The sequence below is a fragment of the Taudactylus pleione genome, unplaced genomic scaffold (assembly GCF_031769625.1).
Source record: "Taudactylus pleione unplaced genomic scaffold, aTauple2 ptg000391l, whole genome shotgun sequence".
Lineage (NCBI taxonomy): Eukaryota > Metazoa > Chordata > Amphibia > Anura > Myobatrachidae > Taudactylus > Taudactylus pleione.
This window is the reverse complement of record NW_028284792.1, coordinates 623,992-649,209: the sequence shown is the minus strand read 5'-3', so window position 1 is coordinate 649,209 and position 25,218 is coordinate 623,992. Positions and strand designations below refer to the sequence as shown.

General features: G+C 45.5%; 1 protein-coding gene across 2 annotated transcripts in view; it reads right to left on the bottom strand.

Annotated features, from left to right (window-relative positions):
• Positions 1-25,218, bottom strand: part of CLIP2 (CAP-Gly domain containing linker protein 2) — a 164,012-nt gene that overhangs the window by 55,553 nt on the left and 83,241 nt on the right. For both annotated transcript variants that reach the window (XM_088445894.1, XM_088445895.1), the window contains exon 4: positions 19,858-19,982. In XM_088445894.1, the coding sequence (XP_088302020.1) occupies positions 19,858-19,982 (125 nt within the window). The remainder of the gene's footprint in view (positions 1-19,857; positions 19,983-25,218) is intronic.

Sequence of the window (25,218 nt, the reverse complement as noted above, 5' to 3'; positions counted from 1 at the left end):
CACAATGATACCAAACAGGGTGACAACTTTTGTCAATTTAAATAGGCCGAATGACTGATTAGAAGACTGAAAACATGTGTGATGCTAATTCAAGAAAGCAAATATTTTGAAATATCTCTACAATCCAATTATTTATTATCTTTTCTATAGTTTACAACGAATCTATACTGGCCATTTTAGAATATTTTTGGAGAATAAGTAATAATTTATCTCTTTTTACGGTTTCTTTGTTTTATTCTATGATATACCAAAGGAATGCAGGCATACATGAGACAATGGCTTTTACTTTCTTCAGTGAATATGAATTAAACCCTATGATAATGACTCAATGCTTAGGTTCCAATGCTTAGGTAAACTTAATTGTGTCCTCATTAAACAACTAATTATATGCAGATGAGATTACTGCTGTCACATAAAGGTGCAACACATCATAACAGTGAAAGCTTGTTTTGTAACTAATAATTTTCAGTGAGGTGAGCCACACTTATGATTTTTGTCACTGAGTGGTGCTATGATCTCATTCAATTGTTCATTGTTGCAAATTAATCTTCCAGCATGAACATTGGAAGTTTAATTTACTATAAACCCTCCTGTGGAATTGTGCTAAAATACATATATAAATGTATATAAAGAAATGACAGAAAATAAGGAGTTACAACACGTTTACTTATAAATTATATATATATAAATATATATATGTATATATATATATATATATATATATATATGGATCTTGGCATGAATATCAGCCTTCCCCAGTGGATGTCTATATTTGAAAGAGCTTGGAGAAGTTTCACCAATATCCTTACCCTTACCTTAAAGTTGTTTCCCGATGGTGTTGATGACTATCCACCTTGTCCAAAATGTACCCTGGGGTGTCTGCATGCTGCTGGAGGTGTGGGGTAGATTTGGGAACCCCCCTCCACATATGGTGGTCCTATCCTGCTTTGAAGTTTTTTTGGGATGAGGTGATTTCGGTTGCACGTGAATTATTGAGTCCAGATGTACCGGATGGACCAGAATTCTGGCTTTTAAACTTACATAACTCACCGTTATCTGTGTATAAGAAATCACGACTATAGTATTTTAATAGTGCTGTTTTTCCCGTGCACTGGAAGTCTACCTCACCCCCATTGTTGACTGGTTTCAAAGAATGTTTAGGTCCATGGATGATATAATTATGTCATCTCCTGATAAGTTTCAGATCTACTCTACGATTTGGTTTAACTGATTGGAATTCTGCGAATCTGAAAAGTATAAAACCCTGACATGTGTAACTTAAGGCCTATTTTCTGTTACACTACTAGAATTCAGTTTCTCATGTCCTAGATCCCGGTGGTAATCCCCCCTCCTGCCCTCCCTACTCCTCCCTCTTTCTCTCTTGGTTGGTTTTTCTTTCTGATTGTTTTTTCTGTTTTTCTCTTCAATAATGATGTTTTCTATAATATTTTGCTAAATGTGCATTGGTTTTTTTTCTTTGTTCTAATTAATGCCATGTTTAATCTTATGTATTATACCCTTTTTGATATCTTCCTTTCTATCTGTGTACTCAATTGTTTGGTTTGCAATCTATATTTTATCCTTTGACTAGGGTGAACTGTTGTTCTATATTTCCCGGTGCACTTAAAACTTTTTAATAAATTTTACTTGCATAAAAAAAAATTATATATATGTATATATATTTTTACTTCTGGAGACCTGCAATCACTTCAGCAATATTCCAGTCTGAGGTGCAACCTCAGTAAGGCAACAAAGTGCTGTGTGCTAACCTTGAAAAAGATCCATAATGGGACCGAATTGTCGGACATTTCATTCTTTTTTTTTTTAATTCAATAATTTTTATTGAAATCTTTTAACATACAAAACAAATATAGAAAAAAAATAAAAAAAACAGAATATACAGCAGTTGAGCAGGATTAGATATGGAAAACAAATATAGCATACAATGGGCAAATATATAGTATTGTACATAAAAGTGTATTATGGTATAGAAATAACAGGATATATGGAATACTCCTTATCATATATATTTAGAACAAAAAGGACTAGATGGGATGGTGCCATTCGAGCACATAAATCCGGAGATAAGAGAAATACAGTATTCAAAATGAAGTGATACATACAACCTACCGCAACTAACTTAGATATAAAAATTACATATCAAAATACCAAGTAGGATCAAAATAATAAACATCCACATCTGCCCAAATATCAAAATAAAACATATATCCCTGAATAATAAAATAAATAAACAACCCGTCCCTTGACCCCCACCCTGTATAACCTAACCCTAACTCAGGCATACTTGGATCCCTAAATATCCCCCAGACACACTAAGCTACATTAAACTACCATAGACATCTCCCCCCTTATTAAAGGATAGCGAAAAATAAACAAATAACTAATAGAGGCAATATACTAATAACCCTATGCTAGGATAGCCCAGCTCTGCCACCTTATAAAGAGAAAATGGCATTCTTTTCAAATCAAATACTTAGTATCAAACTGACATGAAAAGCATACAATTTCTCAGATAAAATGAACAAACTAAAATGCAGAGCAATGGATTTTAAAAATATTAAATGTATTAGTCCAGCCAAAGTTCGACTTCCTGCGAGAATGTATAAACAGTCCCGTTCCCGGTTCCCCAAAAAACAAAACCAAAAAAATACTCATAGGACATTAACAAGAAATCCCGAGGACTCCCGACCATCCAAGAATATATAGGATAGAGTGAAAAATTCTAGACTGAATTCAGTAGCTTCAACCCAGCTGGACTGAACTTCAGGTACATTAGGACAGAATCTTGGTACTTAGGAGCTAAAAGGGTATTAAATCCAGAAGTGGGCACCGCCATAGAACAGGATAAATGCAGAAAGTGTTCCTCCAGAGAAGGTGCACAGCCGCTACACAACACTGAAGACCATCCATCATGGCATCCAACTTATTAAGAAGCCTCTGAGTAGAGGTATTAATAGCCCTGAGAAGTTGTAACAGAGCTATCTTTACTAATTTCCAGTGGGAATAATAACAGGATAACAGGTGCAATTAATGGAGTGTGGTATAAAGGCTACCAATCTTAAAAATGCTAGGAGTCCAGTACTGCAGAGATAATTAAATACCAGGCCGAAAGGTAACCAGCTGCAAGATGGCGGCTAGCACACTGCCAGAGCACACCCACAGACGAACAGGAGGCAGCGGGCAGCAGCTGTAGAGAAAAGCACCAGGCAAGATGACCGCTGGATCAGAAAACAATGGAGCAGCACAGCCACAGCATCAACGATGACAACTAAGCAGAGAGAGTCCAACACGCTGGATCAGGAGCACAGAGCAGCAGGAGGATTCGCACACTAACCGAGGAGAACCTCTGCAACAAGAAGGCGGCGATCAGCAACCAGCACTCCCCGTATGCCACAACTGACGGATGGGATCTGAAGATGTGATGGACGTCAGGGATCCGCAACAGGATCGCAAAAGATGCGGCCGGGGAGCAGGACGGAGACCTCAGGTTTCTATAATATACGATATTGTCTCCGGAGTCGGAATCAGGGACAGCGCACGCTGCAAGCAGTGAACATCGGGGATATATCACTATAGGCACCCACCAGGATTCCAGCTCCGAGCCCCTGGCATGCAGGAGAAGGTAGCCCACTGCAGCTGTCAGCTTGGAAAGCAATAAACCATAAATAACAGGATTGTTAATAGGATATAGGCAGGACAGCCGCCCACACGCACCCTTCTCCTAGCTACTGCAGGCCATAACCCTGGACCTTTATCATTCTTTGCTGTGAAACTGTGTGTGTATATATGTGATGTTGGTGTCACTATGTAAAGGAGTGCCGGGCAAGTATCGTTGTTGTTTATATAAATATTAGGGACTGAGGTATTGTTAGAGTCTGTAAAGCTAGTGTTCACAAACTGAGTCCAGCAAAAGCCTTGAGGGCTGGAATCCCTGACAAGTTGTGCCCTATGGGCCAAAGAACAAGATGCAGCTTTTGAGCAGTGAAGCAGCCTCTAGGCTGAGTAGTAGCCCTGTGAGCTGGTAAATTTGTCTGGATGCAACCTTTGGGCCGTGTTGCAGCCTTTGGGGCTGAGTAGCAGCCTCTGGTCTGTGTAGCAGCCTTAAGGGCTGGTAAACTTGGATGGATGCGGCCTTTAGGCCATGTTGCAGCCTTTGGGCTGAGTAGCAGCCTCTGGGCTGTGTAGCAGCCTTGAGGGCTGGTAGACTTGGCTGGATGCTGCCTTTGGGCCGTGTTACAGCTTTTGGGCTGTGTAGCAGCCTTGAGGGCTGGAAAACTTGTCCGAATCCGGTCTTTGGGCCGTGTTGCGGCCTTTGGGCTGAGTAGCAGCCTCTGGGCTGTGTAGCAGCCTTGAGGGCTGGTAGACATGGCTGGATGCTGCCTTTGGGCCGTGTTACAGCTTTTGGGCTGTGTAGCAGCCTTGAGGGCTGGAAAACTTGTCCGAATCCGGTCTTTGGGCCGTGTTGCGGCGTTTGGGCTGAGTAGCAGCCTCTGGGCTGTGTAGCAGCCTTGAGGGCTGGTACACTTGGCTGGATGCTGCCTTTGGGCCGTGTTACAGCTTTTGGGCTGTGTAGCAGCCTTGAGGGCTGGTAAACTTGGCTAGACGTGGCAGATGAGGACTAGTGCCACTGGAGAGAGACAGGCATTGGTACACAGAATTGTGTACTTTGGTTGCAGTAGTGCGGCCTGTGCCGCCGGGTGGACACAAGCAGCTGATGCTGGAGTGCGGCCTGTGCCGCCGAGTTGACACAAGCAGTGTACGCAAAGCTGTGCACTCTTGAACACTGTAGTGCGGCCTGTGCCGCCGGGCTGACACAAGCAGCTGACACTGGAGTGCGGCCTGTGCCGCCGGATTGACACAAACAGCGTACGCAGGACTGCGCACTCTTGGACACTGAATGCTGTCCGTGCCGCCTAGATGACTCAAACGGCAGGTAGATGAAATGCGAAATTTGCCGCCTGGTGACACAAACGGCAGTATAACAATCTCAGACAGAGGAACTGGAGGTCGACTGGGTAACAGGAGACAATGCCAGAACTGGAAACACGAAAACTCTATCACTGGTATCAGAGCAGCGTTCGCACCAGGAGGAACTAGATGCTGGAGCCAATCCAGAAAGATCCTGAAATGATGGACAGGAGAAAGGAGGAGCTTCAGTGAATGCTCGCCCGGTGTTCGCCTCGCCGTGCATTCGCAGAGCGTCGGCTTCTGACAGTATATTTATATGTATATATATATATATATATATTTACAGTCAGGTGCATAAATATTGGGACATTGACAGAATTTTCATATTTTGGCCTCTATTCACCACCACAATGGCTTTGAAATGAAACAAACAAGATGTGCTTTAACTGCAGACTTTCAGCTTTAATTTGAGGGTAATTACATCCAAATCAGGTGAACGGTGTAGGAATTACAACGGTTTCTATATGTGCCTCCCGCTTTTTAAGGGGCCAAAAGTAATGGGACTATCAACTCAAAAGCTATTTCATGGACAGGTGTGGGCTATTCCCTCGTTATTACATTATCAATTAAGCAGGTAAAAGGTCTGGAGTTGATTCTAGGTGTGACATTTGCATTTGGAATCAGTTGCTGTCGACTCTCAATATGAGATCCAAAGAGCTGTCACTATCAGTGAAGCAAGCCATCATTAGGCTGAAAAATCAAAACAAACCCATCAGAGAGATAGCAAAAACATTAGGTGTGGCCAAATCAACTGTTTGGAACATTCTTAAGAAAAAGAACGCACCGGAGAGCTCAGCAACACCAAAAGACCCGGAAGACCACGGAAAACAACTGTGGTGGATGACAGAAGAATTATTTCCCTGGTGAAGAAAAACCTCTTCACAACAGATGGCCAAATCAAGAACACTCTCCAGGAGGTAGGTGTATATGTGTCAAAGTCAACAATCAAGAGAAGACTTCACAAGAGTGAATATAGAGGGTTCACCACAAGATGAAAACCATTGGTGAGCTGCAAAAACAGGAAGACCAGATTAGAGTTTGCCAAACAACATCTAAAAAATCCATTACAGTTCTGGAACAACATCCTATGGACAGATGAGACAAAGATCAACTTGTACCAGAGTGATGGGAAGAGAAGAGTATGGAGAAGGAAAGGAACTGCTCATTATCCAAAACATACCACCTCATCAGTGAAGCATGGTGGTGGTAGTGTCATGGCGTGGGCATGTATGGCTGCCAATGGAACTAGTTCCCTTGTATTTATTGATGATGTGACTGCTGACAAAAGCAGCAGAATGAATTCTGAAGTGTTTCGGGCAATATTATATGCTCATATTCAGTCAAATGCTTCAGAACTCATTGGACGGCGCTTTACAGTTAAGATGGACAATGACCCGAAGCATACTGCAAAACAACCAAAGAGTTTTTTAAGGCTAAAAAGTGGAATGTTATGCAATGGCCAAGTCAATCCCCTGACCTGAATCCAATTGAGCATGCATTTCACTTGATGAAGACAAAACTGAATGGAAAATGCCCGAAGAACAAGCAGGAACTGAAGACATTTGGCCTGGCAGAGCATCACCAGGGATAAAACCCAGCGTCTGGGTGATATCTATGCTTTCCAGACTTCAGGCTGTAATTGCCTGCAAAGGATTTGCAACAAAGTATTAAAAAGTGAAAGTTAGATTTAGGATTGTTTAGTTTGTCCCATTACTTTTGGCCCCTTAAAAAGTGGGAGGCACATATAGAAACCGTTGTAATTCCTACACCGTTCACCTGATTTGGATGTAATTACCCTCAAATTAAATCTGAAAGTCTGCAGTTAAAGCACATCTTGTTTGTTTCATTTCAAAGCCATTGTGGTGGTGAATAGAGGCCAAAATATGACAATTCTGTCAATGTCCCATTATTTATGCACCTGACTGTATATATATATATATATATATATATATATATACAGTATATATAATCAGTGATGTGCGATCAGGTGAGATACGGCCTTTCCTGCCATACTTAAGTATACTCCAAAGTTTTGACTATAAAAATCATAAGAAAAAATGTATATATCTTCTAATTATATATCTTCCTTGTATTATTGTAATAATGTTTATAATCACACCCTGGAGTAAAAAGTGTAAGGCAGGTGAGGCACTGCCTCCCCTGTCTACCTTTTCCGCACATTCCTGATCAAAACATACCAAGTTTCCAGTACTATATACTGCTGCACCTTTGTATAATGCCCACATGAACCCTCGGGTTCATATGTATGTGTAAATCTGGCTTGGATACCAGCCAGTGCCTCCCCAGCCATTTACCTCAATGCACGTCACTGATATATATACAGCTGTGGCCAGGGCCGGATTATAGGCAGGGCGACAGGGGCAGTCGTCCTGGGTCCCCCACACATAGGGGCCCCCAAACCCTGTCCCCTGCCACTAGTACTAAGACCGGCGGAGTACAGCATTTAGCTGTCTCCGCTGCGGTCCTCTCAGGCAGTCACTGCAGACGGGCAGCGCTCGATGAGCACTTGGACTCAGAGTGAATGCTGCGCTGCTCCGGCCGGCGAGTAGGCTGTGCAGTGTGGCTGTACGGCTATGCAGTCGTGACGTCAGAGGTCACGCTGCGCAGTCCCACACCAGCCCTCCCCCTCAACAGCCGTGTCTGAAGCCCTCGGAGGTGAACAGAAGAGGAGCTGCTGTTGCCTTGGGTCACTGCTGCCTTGGCCTGGAGGGTGAGTCAATTAATGTTTCTATTTTCTAAGTGTGGTGGTGCTGCTGGTGGGCTGGTTGTGGGGGGCACACATACTGTGTGTATGTGTGTATATATATATATATATATATATATATATGGGTGTGTGTGTGTGTATATATATATATATATATATATACACACACACACACACACACAAAAACACACACACGCACACATTTGAATCACTAATAGGGGCCCTCACGAGTTTGTTGCCCAGGGGCCCCCACACACCCTAATCCGGCCCTGGCTGTGGCCAAAAGTTTTGAGAATGATACAAGAATTGGTTTTCACAAAGTTTGCTCCTTAAGTGTTTTTAGACCTTTTTGTCAGATGTTACTATGGTATACTGAAGTAAAATTACAAGCATACCATAAGTGTCATAGGCTTTTATTGACAATTACATTGTTTATGCAAAGAGTCAATATTTGCAGTGTTGACCCTTCTTTTTCAAGACCTCTGCAGTTTGCTCTGGCATGCTGTCATTCAACTTCTGGGCCCTATACTGAGTGATGGCCGTCCATTCTTGCCTAATCAATGCTTGGAGTTTGTCAGAATTTGTGGGTTTTTGTTTGTCCACCTGCCTATTGAGGATTGACCACAAGTTTTCAATGGGATTAAAGTCTGGGGAGTTTCCTGGCCATGGACACAAAATTTTGATGTTTTGTTCCCCGAGCCACTTAGTTATCACTTTTGCCTTATGGCAAGGTGCTCCATCATGCTGGAAAAGGCATTGTTCGTCACCAAACTGTTCTTAGATGGTTGGGAGAAGTTACTCTTGTAGGATGTTTTGGTACCATTCTCTATTCATGGCTGTGTTCTTAAGCAAAATTGTGAGTGAGCCCACTCCCTTTGGCTGAGAAGCAACCCCACACATGAATGGTCTCAGGATGCTTTACTGTTGGCATGACACAGGACTGATGGTAGCACTCACCTTTCCTTCTCTGGACAAGCATTTTTCCAGATGCCCCAAACAATCTGAAAGGGGATTCATCAGAGAAAAGAACTTTACCCCAGTCCTCAGCAGTCCAATCGCTGTACCTTTTGCAGAATATCAGTCTGTCCCTGATGTTTTTCTGTAGAGAAGTGGCTTCTTTGCTGCCCTTCTTGACACCAGGCCATCCTCCAAAATTTTATGTTCTGGGTTGTTTGTGGACCCGGGGTGGTAGCAGGAGCGATCACAGAAGCAGATTTGAAAATAAAACTAGGATTTTTAATAAGTGCTTGAGTAGACATAAAATGTGGCAGAAAATAAAAGTCCAGGAATATATAAATGTGCACAAGAGTTCTGTGGTGGGAGCAAAAGGGTTAATGTCCAAGTAGAAACAATTAGAGCTGTCCAGGTGTGCAGGTAGTGAAACTGAAAATAATCAAGCCAGGTTTGCAGGTAGTGAACTGAAAATAATCAAGCCAGGTTTGCAGGTAGTGAACTGAAGCGCAGGATGTCAGCAGGCTCAGGCACTCAGGTATGGACAAGGGTGATGGAGGAAGCGGGGTAGTCCAGTGGGAGCTAGGAGCTGACAGGCAGACTGGCAGACAGCGAATTCACAGGAACAGGAAAGCACAGAGAACTCCCTCTCAGCTAGGCTGAGATACACGTTGCACTGGCAAAGAAGGAAGGCACTGACCCTTCCTAAATTCCCCATGCCGTGCTGTTACTGGCCGGAGGGAACATGTGACTCACCAGGATTGGCCAGCCACATCACATAGCCAGAAGGCAAGATGGCGGCGCCCATGCCAAACGGAACGGAGACGCCGCCAGGCCTCACCAGCGCAGAGTGACAACAGGGCCACACAACAACGCGCGCAGCCAAAGCCCCCCGCCAGACACCAGCTCCGCCACCAGACAGCCTGCGCCACAACGACCTCACAGGTAACACCCGCCTAGCGCCATGCTGAAATACCCTGGCCGTGACAGTACACCCCCCTTTTGGGGTGGCCTCAGGACACTCACCAGGCTTCTCCGGATGGGCAGAATGGAATCTCCTGATGAGCGTGGACATCACGAGCATCGGTCCAGCAACGTTCCTCTGGACCGTAACCTTTCCAGTCCAACAAATACTGAAGATGACCTCTGCGCAGATGAGAGTCCAAGATCTGGGCGACTTCAAACTCAACTCCTCTCTCCGTCTGGACTCGAGGAGAAGCAGGTAGAGCATTATGGAACTTATTCAGGACTAGGGGCTTTAATAAGGAAACATGGAAGGAATTGGGAATTTTTAGGTATGGGGGTAACTGTAAACGGTAGGCCACTGGATTAATGACTTCTGTTATGGTGAAGGGACCGATGAAGCGGGGTGCGAATTTCATAGACGGAACTCTTAGACGAAGGTTCCGAGTAGACAACCAGACCTTGTTTCCTACTTGTATGCGTGGAACTATTCTACGCTTCTTATCGGCCTGGGTCTTATAGCGAGAGGATGCCTTCAACAAATCAGACCGTACTTGAGTCCAGATGGCAGCAAAATTCCGCACCGTGTCCTCCAAGGCCGGAACATCGAAAACAGGCAGGCTTCGGAATTCGGGAACACGAGGATGAAGGCCATATACAACCTGAAATGGCGTTTGGTTAGTTGACGAGTGGTAGGAAGCATTATGTGCAAACTCAGCCCACGGCAGCAAGGCAGCCCAATTGTCCTGGGAAGATGACATAAAAATTCTTAAGAAAGTCTCTAGATCTTGATTAACTCTCTCGGTGGAGCCGTTGCTTTGCGGATGGTAGGCCGTGGAAAAGTTTAACTTCACTTGAAGAACAGAACACAAAGCCCTCCAGAATTTTGCAGTAAACTGCACACCACGGTCAGAGGCAATTTCAGCAGGAAGGCCATGTAGACGAAATATGTGTTGGAAAACAACTGTGCCAGGTCAGGGGCAGAAGGTAACTTCTTCAACGGTATATAGTGGACCATCTTAGAAAAGCGGTCTATTACAACCCAGATAGTGTTGAACCCTTGAGAGACTGGCAGGTCTGTGACGAAATCCATGGAGAGATGCGTCCATGGACGTGATGGAGTAGGTAATGGAAGCAATTCCCCAGCTGGAGCTTGTCGTGATGATTTATGCTGGGCACAGGAGGAGCAGGAAGAGATAAACTCCATTATGTCTGCCTTCATAGAAGGCCACCAATAGTGTCTTTTCAGGAACTCCAAGGTCTTCCGAGTGCCTGAGTGTCCTGCGAAGCGAGAGGAATGTGCCCAAGTGAGAAGCTGCTTCCTTAATTCCGGGGCCACAAATGATTTTCCCGTAGGAGGCTGAAGTTGTAATGCGGCGAAAACTCTTGATTCCAAGACAGGGGTATTGCTTTGATTTTCAAATTGATTATCACAGAGGAGAGATCTCGATAGGGCATCAGCCTTCTGATTAAGTGCTCCAGACCGGAAGGTCAGGGTGAACTGAAACCTGGCAAAGAATATTGCCCAGCGGGCCAAACGAGGACTCACACATTGGAGGTTTTTGAGAAATAGGAGATTTTCTATGGTCCGTAAATACAGTAAATGGAAACTTTGGGCCTTCTAGCAAATATCTCCATTCCTTCAACGCCAACTTTACAGCTCGTAGTTCTTGCTCACCTATGGCATAGTTCCTTTCGGCAGGAGAGAATTTTTTAGAAAAGAACCCACACGGATGGACTCGGTTGTCCTCATAACGTTGAGACAAGACTGCTCCCACAGCTTCAGATGATGCATCTACTTCCAACAAAAAAGGCCTGTCCAGATCGGGTTGTCGAAGAACTGGTGCTGAGATAAAGGCCTGTTTTAGAAGATGAAAGGCAGACTCTGCCTCAGGTGACCATTGGGCAGGATTAGCACCTTTGCGGGTCAAGGCTGTAATGGGAGCCAGCAGTGTAGAAAATCCCTTAATGAAGCGTCTATAATAATTTGCGAAGCCCAACAATCTCTGAATGGCCTTCAGTGTCTGAGGTCGGGTCCAATCCAGAATTGCCTGTACCTTCTTGGGGTCCATTTCTAAACTGGAGCCAGATATTACATAGCCGAGAAAAGGTACACTGGGCACTCCAAAGATGCACTTCTCCAGTTTGCAGTAAAGGTGGTTTTCTCTCAAACGGGTCAAAACTTCTTTAACATGTTCTTGATGTTTAGCCACAGAGGGTGAAAAAATCAGTATGTCATCCAGATAGACAACAACCGAAACATATAACAGATCCCGGAAAATCTCATTAACGAAACTTTGAAAGACAGCAGGGGCGTTACACAATCCAAATGGCATTACTAAATACTCGAAATGTCCATCTCTGGTATTAAAAGCGGTCTTCCATTCATCGCCAGCTCGGATACGAATGAGGTTGTAAGCCCCTCTTAGATCTAATTTCGAAAAAATGACAGAGCCCTTGACCCTATCAAACAACTCAGTAATCAGGGGAAGAGGGTATCGATTCTTTACAGTAATGTCATTAAGGCCTCGATAATCGATACATGGTCTTAGACCACCGTCCTTCTTGCCAACGAAGAAAAACCCAGCTCCGGCAGGTGAAGTAGAGGGGCGAATGAACCCCTTTGCCAGGTTGTCCCGGATGTATTCGGTCATGGCTTGAGTCTCAGGCAAGGACAGCGGATAGGTACGACCACGAGGTGGTATCTTATCAGGTATCAATTCAATTGGACAGTCCCATTCCCTATGAGGGGGTAAGACATTTGCTTGTTGTTCAGAAAAAACGTCGGCGAACATCTGATATTCCTTGGGAATGGCAGAAGAAACTAATGGAACTGTCTTTCTCACAGGTCAAATTTTTGGAAGACAGGATTTCTGACAGTCCATACCCCATGACAGAATCTGCATAGAACTCAATCAATCCTGGGATTATGTTTACGTAACCAGGGTAGACCAAGAACAATTTCTTGAGAGGCCTCTGATATCACCAGGAATTTTAAGGACTCAGAATGAAGTGCCCCAATTCGGACCAATACTGGTTGAGACTATCCCGTTAGTTAGAGGGCGTCCGTCTATAGAGGTCAGAGAGATGGCATGGTTGAGAGACAAACAAGGAATCTGAAATTTTATCTATGAAACTAGACGTTATGAATTTTCCGGCTGCTCCCGAGTTGAGTAGAGCAGTAGCAAAGACAGGTTTGGGTTTAAGATCCAAGGCTAGGGTAATCGTGAAATCTTCAATTTTTGGAGACGGGTTCATAACTCCTTGTCACACGCCGGCTTGGAGACCCCAGAATCAGACCCCGTCGCTTACCTGTGCGGGCGCTGACCCGCGCTGTCTTCCGGCTCCCGCGCTGTACGCTGTTGTCCTCTGGAGGGTCCCGCTGCTGTGCTGCTCCCACGCCGGCTCCTGCTCACCGCTGGTCCCCGCTGACTACCTCCAGGAAACAGCTGTCCTCCGGTCCATGGGCGCGGCCATCTTGGATTGCCCATGTGACCCCACTTCCACCAATGAGGAGCCTTCTCCTTCTCTCTCAGCCTGTCAGCTCCCAGTGTCCACTATAAAAGGATCCCCAATGCTCACACAAGTTGCCAGTGCAACTAGTTTCTTAGTTTAGCTAAGTAGCCTTCCCACTGCGCTCCAGCCGCTCCACGTAGCCTCTCAGCTACCAACGTCTACCCACGGCTATCCAGCCGCTCCACGTAGCCACTCAGCTACCAACGTCTACCCACGGCTATCCAGCCGCTCCACGTAGCCTCTCAGTTACCAACGTCTACCCACGGCTATCCAGCCGCTCCACGTAGCCACTCAGCTACCAACGTCTACCCACGGCTATCCAGCCGCTCCACGTAGCCACTCAGCTACCAACGTCTACCCACGGCTATCCAGCCGCTCCACGTAGCCACTCAGCTACCAACGTCTACCCACGGCTATCCAGCCGCTCCACGTAGCCACTCAGCTGCCAACGTCTACCCACGGCTATCCAGCCGCTCCACGTAGCCACTCAGCTGCCAACGTCTGCCCACAGCTATCCAGCCGCTCCACGTAGCCTCTCAGCTACCAACGTCTACCCACGGCTATCCAGCCGCTCCACGTAGCCACTCAGCTACCAACGTCTACCCTAGGCTATCCAGCCGCTCCACGCAGCTTCCTAGCTATCTCGTTACTGCTGCATTCCTCAAACCCCTGTCAGTTCGCTGCACCCTCTCATGCGGAGAAACTTCATTAAGCCAAGCCTCCTCCAGCGAGCGTCTGCGCCAAATAATACAGATCCAAGGCCCAGTCCGGGAACACAGCTCCTAAATTCCACGGTTGTGACACTCCTAACTTGATGTCTCCAGGGTCAGTTAGGATTTGGCATTTCCCGGTTTACGGGGGCAGGAGATCAGCAGGTGACCGGACTCTCCGCAGTACAGACAGAGGTTCTTTTGCATTCTTCTCTGACGTTCTTCTTTAGAGAGGTGTGTATGATTTGCCTGCATAGGCTCCTCTTCAGTAGGGGAAGGAATGGGACGGGTAGAAATGGAGGGGGTAAATGATCTTTGCCGGTCAGTTCTGTTTTCTTCAGCCTGACGTTCCCTGAAGCGTAGGTCAACTTTGATACACAATGAAATCATGTCGTTCAGATTAGTAGGAAGCTCTCGAGTGACTAGATCATCCTTTAGTCGGTCTGACAACCCATGCCAGAAGGTCGAGGTGAGGGCTTCCTCATTCCATTTGAGCTCTGATGCTAAAATTTGAAATTGCACGGCATATTGACTGACAGGACGGACCCCTTGTCTCAGTGTCATGATGTTTGATGATGCTGATACAGAACGCCCAGGTTAATCGAAAATCCTCCTGAAGGATGACACAAAGCCTGCGTAATTATCCAGCAGCGGATCTGAGCGCTCCCAGAGTGGGGAAGCCCATTCCAAGGCCTGGCTGGATAACAGAGAGACTATATAAGCCACTTTAGTTCTTGCAGTTAGAAAGTTCTCAGGCTGCAGGGTAAAATGTATGTCACACTGATTTAGGAATCCTCGGCAGAGTTTAGGATTGCCGTCAAATTTATTTTGTAAAGGAAGACGTAAGCGGGGAGATGATCTGCCTCCTGTATTCCCAAACGCTGATGCGGATGTAGATGCTGGTACTTCAGGGGTAGAAAAGGAAGTTTGCAAACTATCCTGTCGCTTGGACATCTCTTGCAGAAATTGCGCCATCTGATGCTGCATGTTTTCCAGATTTTCTAAACGACCAGAAATGCACCTGAACAAATCCACTCCTGACTCCTGATCCGTGGCCGGCACCATGGGGCCAGTGCAAACTGTTATGTTCTGGGTTGTTTGTGGACCCGGGGTGGTAGCAGGAGCGATCACAGAAGCAGATTTGAAAATAAAACTAGGGCCCTCATTCAGAGCCGTACGTTCTGAGCAGAGCGCACGCTCTGAATGAGGGCCGGGCTCCATGAAAATGGAGCGTCCTCCTGGACGCTCGTATAGCTGTGGGTCACCACCCACAGGCTATACGAGCGTGCATTGTGATGGCCGCGATGGTCGTGACCATCGCGACCATCAAAATTGCGAGCCGGAGCCTGCGGTTGAGGTTTTCAACCGCAAGCTCCGGAGTGATTTTGGCTCTATCAGAGCCAAAATCACTCCCACTGACATCACTAGTGATGTCAGTGGGCCGGCTTTTGACGGGAGGCGTTCCCGTGGGAACGCCCCCGTCAGGGAGGCACGCCCCCGGCACGCCCACCAAAGGGGGCGTGCTGTCAATCAACATTGACAGCACGCCCCCTTTGATCGGACACAACGAGCGAAGGACTTTCCTTCGCTCGTCGCGTCCGGCGCATGCGCACGACGGAGCTCCCTCCGTCGTGCGCATGCTCAGTCCATAAAATCGACCCACTTGCGAGCGGACAGCCGCTCGCGAGTGGGTCTGAATCAGGCACTAGGATTTTTAATAAGTGCTTGAGTAGACATAAAATGTGGCAGAAAATAAAAGTCCAGGAATATATAAATGTGCACAAGAGTTCTGTGGTGGGAGCAAAAGGGTTAATGTCCAAGTAGAAACAATTAGAGCTGTCCAGGTGTGCAGGTAGTGAAACTGAAAATAATCAAGCCAGGTTTGCAGGTAGTGAACTGAAAATAATCAAGCCAGGTTTGCAGGTAGTGAACTGAAGCGCAGGATGTCAGCAGGCTCAGGCACTCAGGTATGGACAAGGGTGATGGAGGAAGCGGGGTAGTCCAGTGGGAGCTAGGAGCTGACAGGCAGACTGGCAGACAGCGAATTCACAGGAACAGGAAAGCACAGAGAACTCCCTCTCAGCTAGGCTGAGATACACGTTGCACTGGCAAAGAAGGAAGGCACTGACCCTTCCTAAATAACCCATGCCGTGCTGTTACTGGCCGGAGGGAACATGTGACTCACCAGGATTGGCCAGCCGCATCATATGGCCAGAAGGCAAGATGGTGGCACCCATGCCAAATGGAACGGAGATGCCGCCAGGCCTCACCAGCGCAGAGTGACAACAGAGCCGCACAACAACGCGCGCAGCCAAAGCCCCCTGCCAGACACCAGCTCCGCCACCAGACAGCCCGCGCCACAACGACCTCACAGGTAACACCCGCCTAGCGCCATGCTGAAATACCCTGGCCGTGACACAAAAGGCTTCGTCTTGTGTCATGCCAACAGCCGGAAGGCAGGAAGTCGGGGTACTAGGAAGTGGAGAGAACAGTAAACAAGGGGGTTGTATATAAGTCTTTCTCATCAGCTAGATCCGGATGTTGGCGAGACCTGACCAAAGGCGCGGACTCTAACTTACGGGGAGGTCTTCACCAGTGACCCCTCCAATTGGGATATGGACTTATGCTGCACCCAGTAAGCAGGTCGTGGCCCCTTGGTTAGGTACCCGGAACTAGCAAGAAGACTGAAGTAAGCTCCGAAGTATCCAGACGCATGATAAGTACTGGAGTGTAGTCTTTGAGACTGGCTCACGGACTATGCACTGAGGTGTAGTTGGAGTATACAGTGATGAACCAGACGCTGGATAGCATTGGAGTGGAACAATAGGAATTTTAACACTCGGAGGATGTATTGAAGTATGCACTGAAGAATTAGGTGATACAAACAAACATGGCTGCGCCCATGACCGCCGCCACAGGAACTCCAATAAATAGGATTGCGTGGAAGTGACCATGGCCCGGGCAGAATACTGTAACTATTATAAAAAGGTGGCTACCTGTTGGACTTTCACGGGACCTTACTATATCGCTGCTGGACAATCTGCCCAGGAATTAGGATCCCTACTCACAATTGAGGGACTACACCGTCTAGTTACCATATATTGGTGACTTATAATGGTTGGACAAATGAAATTAGTGTCTGTCACATGAGCACAGGACACACATTGCCAACCTTTGTAGCGGAGTGGTGAGTTTTCCAGGTCTGGGAGCAATGCTGATCTCATCACCACCAAAACTGATTCAGCTGCCTCTCAGAATTCTATCAGTAGCACAGAGACATTGCATGGCCTCTGAGTGTAACACCTTCACCTTCACCTTCACAAAATGAAAACACTCTGAGAGAATAGGAGGAATCTGTAATATACGCATGTAGATATAAATCTGTCAATATAAACTGTATTATGTGCAGGATTCTTCTCAAAGACTGCTGGACAGAATCAATCCAGATGTTTTCTCCACATCTGCCCATTACAGAATTCACTTTCTATAGAGGAATAATTTACTCTTACTATAATTGTCCATCTGCTCTAGATACATCAGGACACTGACTACCATAATACTAAGCCATCTTTTGGTAATGGGCCTGTATAAAAGAGGAAGAAAATTTGGTACACAATTTAATATATCTATTATAATCAACAACTGGTCACTACTTATTTTCTGCTGCTCCCAAACATGGGGTTCACAGCTCAACCACATACTATAAGAACAATATATATTGCGAGATGTAATAGGGTAAGTGCGAGTATAGACACCACGCCACATGTTGCCAGTACTTCAGGGTCCAATTAGCGATGTCATGAGCCCAAGTGAGGAGCTGTGCGAGTATAGAGCTATACTGGCACAGTTTCAGAACTCACACCTCCGTAACTCACAATGGCAAAACATGCATCCAAATGCTTTGCCATTGTGAGCATAGAACTTGGGCAATGTAATAGAGTGTACGAGTGTTTCACTCGCACACTATGACTGTGTGAAATCTCGTTAAAAAAACAGACATGCTTCAGGATAGCGAGTCTAGCTATCTTGGAAATGGGTTATAAGCGAGGACAAAGTAATCAAATAAAAGTTGCAGGTGTACTTCAGGGTCCAGTCTTCAACCCGGGCAACGCCAGTTATCCCAGCTAATTCATTCAATAAGTATTTATTATTATTCAAACTAAGACTTAATTTCATATTTTCCTAGAACCATTAATACTTTTGAAATAATCAAGAAAATGAAAATAAGCCAATTGGCTGAGAACAAATGTTCTGTTCCTTGTTCTGAATCCAGACTTGAGGAATGTCAGCTGGACAAGTGTATGAAGTCAGGAAAGTCTTGGATGAGACAAGTATATGAAGCCAGGAAAATGTTGGATAATCCTGACAGGTGGCACGTATTTGACTCAAAAATGTTATAAAATGCACACAACAAATACACACAACTAAAATAAAAATGCATAATTTCTAAATCTATATCTACTTAGCACACCAAATCCATGTAATGTGCTGACTGCTGTATTAAAGTATAGAGAACAACACCAAGAGGATATGGAATACTTGTTTCTAAAGCCAAACATAAAATACAATTAGAATCATTTAAAGAAGGACCGCTAAAATTGTATATGACCTGCAAACTCTTGAAAATAATGGCAACAAACATTCAGTAGACATATCGAGTCTGATTCTGATGTATCCGCAGCCACTTTTCGTTTAGATGCGGCAGGCTACTTCCTTATTCTAATGCAAGAATCTGCCTGCATATGCCCACTGATTTTACATCTGCGGACACACCCGTTATCATTAGTATCAGGACGTGCACTCTCTCCATGCTGGGTGCAAAAGATCTGTCTGAAACAAGCAGCCTACGATGGAGTACGGAAGCCAACTCATACACCCATGACACTCCCACAAGACATAAGACAAGTTCCGTGCAATCGCATGGTCGCCGCCCAGTTGTTGCCCAGAAACACCAATTTCATTGATTGAGTGGTCTGGGTAGCTTTCCACAGCTCCCTGATATTTGTAGGTCAGGATTTTGGATGAACCTACCACCAGATCCCAAAAATGCTTGATTGGGTTCATGGTGGGCAATCGTGGTGGCCACACCATTCATCGGAACTCTGCAGAATGCTCCTCAAACCAATTCTAGACAATTTGGGACAGATGACATGGTGCATTATCCTGCTGGAATATTCCATCGTTGTGGGGGTACATGAAGTCCATGAAGAGCTGCAAATGGTTATCAAGCAATGAAACGTAGCAGTTACGGGTCAATGACGTGTTCAGGCGGACCAGCGGACACAACACATGCAAGGTGAACACACCCCACACCATCAGCCTGCAAGGTACCTTGTTGACAACAGGGGTCCATGGCCTCATGGGGCCTACACCACACACAAATCCTACCATAAGCCTGAAACAACTGGAACTCATGACACCACGCCACATGTTGCCAGTACTTCAGGGTCCAATTAGCGATGTCATGAGCCCAAGTGAGGAGCTGTGTCCAGTGTCATAGTGTTAACAGGGGCACTGTGGTGGGCCTTCTGCTTACATATCCCATGGAAGCTTGGAAGCTAAAGTGCACTGCACTAACCTGCTGGTTATGCATCTGGTACCTCCTGCATTGAATGTGGATATGATTTCAGCAGTGTCATTTGTCTGTTACCACGAACAATTCTGTCCAGACACTGCTGGTCAGGATCATTAAGCACCCGTAGTCGGCCACTGCGCTGTCCATGGAGAGTGGTAATGCATTCTATGAGGTATTCCTGGTAAACACGTGACACTGTAGATCGAGTAACATTTATATGTCTGCACATCTTCAGAAATGTAATGTCCCATCCATCGAGCACCCACTATCATGCCTTGCCATGAGCAGCCTAGCCAGTGTTCAAACTGACTCACAAGGTGTCAGGTTATAACTGATGCAAGTCTGGGCATTTACAAGACGTCCCAGCACCTATCATTACCTTTACATACTGGTATAAAAATATATACACAGAAAAAGCGAATTCATACCTGGTACCAGCAACAGCTCCATCATTCTTTCCCAGGGGTTCATCCAGTTCAACTCCACACCATTCTCCTTTTGCAAAATCTGTCTCACCAACATAGCGAACTACTCCCGTCTTTGTACCACCAACCTGCAAGGCAATACACACTGCACATTAAGTTGGCTCTAAAAAAATATTGTCATAGTAAACACAACTACTTCAGATTGGAAGACACAATGCTGGATCACTCTGTGGTATGCAAGTCTCAATTTATATGTACTGAAATGTCTGCCAACAGTGAAAGTAACAAAGAGCAACAATACAGTGAAAATAGGGATCATAATTCAATGTTGAGAATTGGAGACATAAAGTATCTAACATAAACTAATATATCAGTATAGCTTCAGGATTATACAACAATGTATGATGTCTTATTTAAAGGAGCTATTAGATACATTAACAAACATATACACATATAAAATTACTGGAGCTAACCGGAGCTCAAGACGTGAGATCAAATTTGGATTGTGGGATATGATTTGTTTACAACTGACTTACTGCCTTTAAGTCTACTGAATTAAGCTATTTTTAAGGTAAATACATTTTGTTGAGTGGATTGCAATCTCAAAGGAATGTATCATCTACAGTTGTACAGTCTAACTTTTGAAATTTGATGGTTTATGGCTGAGTTATAATAAAGGACAATGACATCATGCATGGAATGGGTATATAATACCGGCTGTCGGGATGCCCCCTTTCAAAATACAGACAGCAGCATCCCGATGGTCGGTATCCCAACAGGGGTCGGGTAAGTATACTTACCCTCCCTACTTCTCCCCCTAACCCTCCCTTCTTGTAGCCTAAACCTAACCCTCCCCACCCCACACCCTAACCCTCCCTGTTTGTGTCTAAACCTAAGTCTCCCCCCTTCGTGCCTAAACCTAACCCTCCCCCCTTAGTGCCTAACCCTAACCCTCCAGTGGTGCCTAACCCTCCCCCCTAGGGGTGCCTAACCCTGACCCCGCTACGCTGCGTAAACCTAACACTCCCCCCCCCCCCGCGGCTACCAGCTAAGACGCCATAGATTTACGTTGTTCGGGATGGCATTCTTCTGGATTCCGGCGTCGGGATTAAGATAGGCGTTGGTATTTCGATACCTATCTTAAGCCCCGTGTCGGGCTTCCTCAGTCGGGATTTAGACCAGCGGCATCCTGGCCGCCGGTTTGCGAACTACATCCCATCATGCATAACCTAATGCTGGGTACACACTAGAAGATGTGTACCCGCACAGTATGGCGGCGGACGGGCTGACACATCGTATCCATGGTACACATCAGAACGATGTACAGAAGTGCTATTAAGTTATCCCATCAGATGCTGTTTTATTGATTGCCACAGCACAGTTTTGAAAAATGTATACTCGGTAATTAACACTACTGCTATACTAAGAGCAATTTCTATAAAGGTAGGAATTGTGAATCTGTGATGGTCCATTCCCTTCTCGCAAATTGTTTATCTTAGACTTTATTGTATCCCAATTTAGTGTGTTAAGCTCTGGGGGTGGGTCCCAATCAGTGAGCACACAGAGACATGTTTGTAACTTTAGTTATTAGTGCTCACTAAGGCTGCATAGACGTAGGCTGTGTTAGATGAAAAGTGTGAGATTATAAGTGTAATTACAATTTGATAACAAGTCGGAGTTACGCCGGAGTTAAACTGGAGGAAAACTGAGGGAAAACAAACTCAAAACCTGAATACTTTCTGAATGACAACAAGCAACTTATTTATGTGAATCACCAAAATCAACATCTTCTGTTTTATGAGTATCCAGGAAACTCCCTACTACACTCACTGCTTGGACATTGCAAATACTTCCCTATCTGTGTGCTACTCTTGTAGATTGATCTTTGTTGATCATAACACTTTGGACTGGATTGGCTCGGTACATTGTAATTTTGCCCTCATACTACATAAATTCCTGTTTGTACTGCCTTTTCCCATTGCATCACATCTATCCACTTTAATCATTTGTTTAATAACTAATTCCTTCTCCCACTACTCACACACCTCTCTACACATATCACTTTCGGAGCTGTGATCATACATTAGCAGCACTGGTCTTTTATCTCTATTTTTGAACATTTAACAACTTTAATCTACACTGTCCCTACATCATACAGCCTCCACTCCAGTTTTCATCTCACTTATTACCTCGTCCACAGCATGAACACTCTTACTTCAACCACCCCCCTTAATCAGTGCCCACATAATCCTGTACTTTATCCAACCCTATCCTCCCACTCTTGTCGCCTATGCTTGCTGTTCCCCCTTTTTTCTCTCATCAGTCTGCTTTCCAACCCTCTGCTTCTTTCCCCTGCCATTACTGTTCCTCCACTCTCAACCACCTCCCTCCCTCAATGGCCTTGCTACCCCACCACTATGCCCACCTGGTTCTGCCTGTCACCTCCAGGGCTGCTAATAGAAATTCTGGGCCCGGGTACTGCAACATCCTGTGGGACCACAGCATGTTGGGCATGGCTGCACCCATTTGTGGGTGGGTCTAGTATGTGAGATGTACCCACTCACAGGAGCATGGCATAGCACCCAGCAGCTGGGATTAAAGTAGTCACTACTGTATCAGGATGGTAGGACAGTCCCATAATATATCCATTTTTATCAGGATGTATTAGATGCTAAAATGTAACACACAATAATTAAAGTGCTACAACTTTATTTTGTACATCTCTCATGTAAATAACAAATAATCAAAATCTATTTGTGTCATAGAGATCGATGAATGAAGAACTTAATCTTGACATAACATCATGGCATCTTAAACACACACATTCTGCAGCATATATCCTAACCCACTTCTCCATGCTCCTTCCTCACTATCTACCCCATCTGTGTCGCCCCTGTCTGTCTGCCCTTCCCCTTTAGAATGTAAGCTCTCATGAGCAGGGCCCTCATCCCTCACGTGCTTCTCCTCCCCCTACTTATAGTATAATTTACTTCTAACTCCCCACAATGACACCTAACACCTGATTACTCATGTCCTGCTGCTTGTGTTATGCAGCTATGTTTATACACCATGTCCTTCTCCTACATTGTTTTGTATTACTATTAACTGTTTTTCTTGTGTGCTGCGGAACCTTTGCGGCGCCATATAAATAAAGGATAATAATAATAATACAGAAGGATGGAACGATCCCTCGTTCTGTCATTCATTACCTTGCACTGCACCACAAGCGATATCGCCTTGTTGAACGTGGAACATGATCGATGAAGATATCACTAACGGCCGCGGGAGCGTGCAGATTGGGAGTACACACTGAGCGTTCCGGCTGATGTGTCGTTCCGATTCGACTGGAAACGGCATATCGGGCCGACATCACTCCAGTGTGTACCCAGCTTTCCTTACAGCTTTTCACCAGTTTAAGCTTTCCTCCAAGCACATGCATGACTTTGGATTGTAATGAGATATATATTTTTAGTAACCACATTGCACAGACCAAAGGATTGCAGTGTTTTTCCTCTGCATTGCACAAAAAGAACCATTCAATTGTATTTTGATGACATCAGCCTCCATTCATACAAATTATTAGAGCAGTTCTTGAGATTTTATCAATAATGCAATTTTTATTATGTGTAGCAATGTATTTTTAACTCCCTATTGGTGAAATTGTGATAGTTTTTCACAACGTTCTATCTACTGAGCCAAATCACTGGATCTAGAGGTGAGCAAGTCTCACATTGCCAACTTGTCTCTAGTAACAGTAAGCAAACACATCGGGGTATATTTACTAAAGTGCAGGTTTTTAGAAGTGGAGATGTTGTCAGTAGAAACCATTCAGATTCTACTTAACATTTATCTAGCACCTTATAGAGGATAATAGCTAGAATCTGATTGGTTGCTATGGGCAACATCTCCATTTCTAAAAACCCGCACTTTAGTAAATATACCCCATCCAGTACAGAGCCCTATCGATTTTGTAGACTAGAGAACATTTTAAGATAGATACACCACTCAAAAAATAAGAATGTAATAAGCTACACCTTGCTGCCTATCTTGGCGACTTACTCAAACTGCTAGACCATGCAACAGTAATAACCCGCTAACACAGTCTATCAAATTATTACCGCTGTTTAGGACCCAACAGGGGTCCTGTTGTGAACTACACCTCCCATGAGGCAATGGGAGGAAGCTGGGAAAGGAGAAGCCATAGTTGGCAGCACATCAGAGAAACAGTTGCCAAATCCGCTTATAGCAAGCGCAATTGGACTTGTTTTTTTCATTCTCACGTTGCCTGTTTTTTTTGCGGTTGCTTGTTTTTGAACTTATTATGCAGGTTGCTTGTTTTTGGGCTTATTTTTGAGGAGACTGAGGAACCGGATAAATTAAAAGACTTTGGCCGAGATGTACTAACGGCGAAAATGCAGTAAACCCCCCAAAAATGCAGTTTTCAGGGGTTTTACTGCATTCCGCAAATGTACTAAGCACTGGAATGCATCTCCAGTATATGGGTAACACCACCATCATCTGAAGATGGCATTAGCCGCTGTAGCCTATGGGCTAAACTTCGCATGGTTCTGTGTCGGCAGTACTCTGTGCACATCGCAGGGATGGGCTCCATCCAGAGACTCTGGGCCTCATTCAGAGGCGGTCGGAGGATGCAAGCGGTCGCTCAGAAACTGGGCGGCCACTTGCATCCTGACCGGCCGCCTCTGTTGCGGTCGTTAGGCTGTGGTCAGAGACCATCGCGACCATCGGGGCTTATGACGAGACCCTAGAGTAGGGTCTCCCTTGTCGTAAGCCCCGGAGAGCTTCTGGCTCTGTCTGAGCCGGAAGCTCTCCACTGACATCACTAGTGATGTCAGTGGGGCCGCCCCCAAACGGTAGGTGTTCCCATGGGAACGCCTCCATTTGGGCAGCCACCCCCCCGGCCCGCCTTCCAAACGGGGCTAGCTGTCAATCAACATCGACAGCTCGCCCCCTTCGGATCAAGACCCGCTACGACCGGCGCTGTCGGTCGTAGCGGGTCTCACGCATGCGCACGCCGGCGCCGGCGCCATCGTGCGCATGCTCTGTGGGGGGCCATCGACCCGGTCCGAGCGCATCGGCGCTAACGACCGGGTCTGAATGACCCCCTCTGTCCCTGCGGGTGCCAGATGATACATTCTGGTGATATGATCACATTTTGCAGTGTGATCATGGGCGGTAATGTCATGTCCAGAACGCAAATGAGATCATTAAAAAATGGCCCCCACAGAAGCACAGTAAAGTAAACAAACAGACCAGTGTTGAGGAACAGCAGTTATCATAAGAAACAAGCCAGATAGATAAGAGAGAGAGAGAGAGAGAGAGAGAGAAAGAGACAGCAGAGTG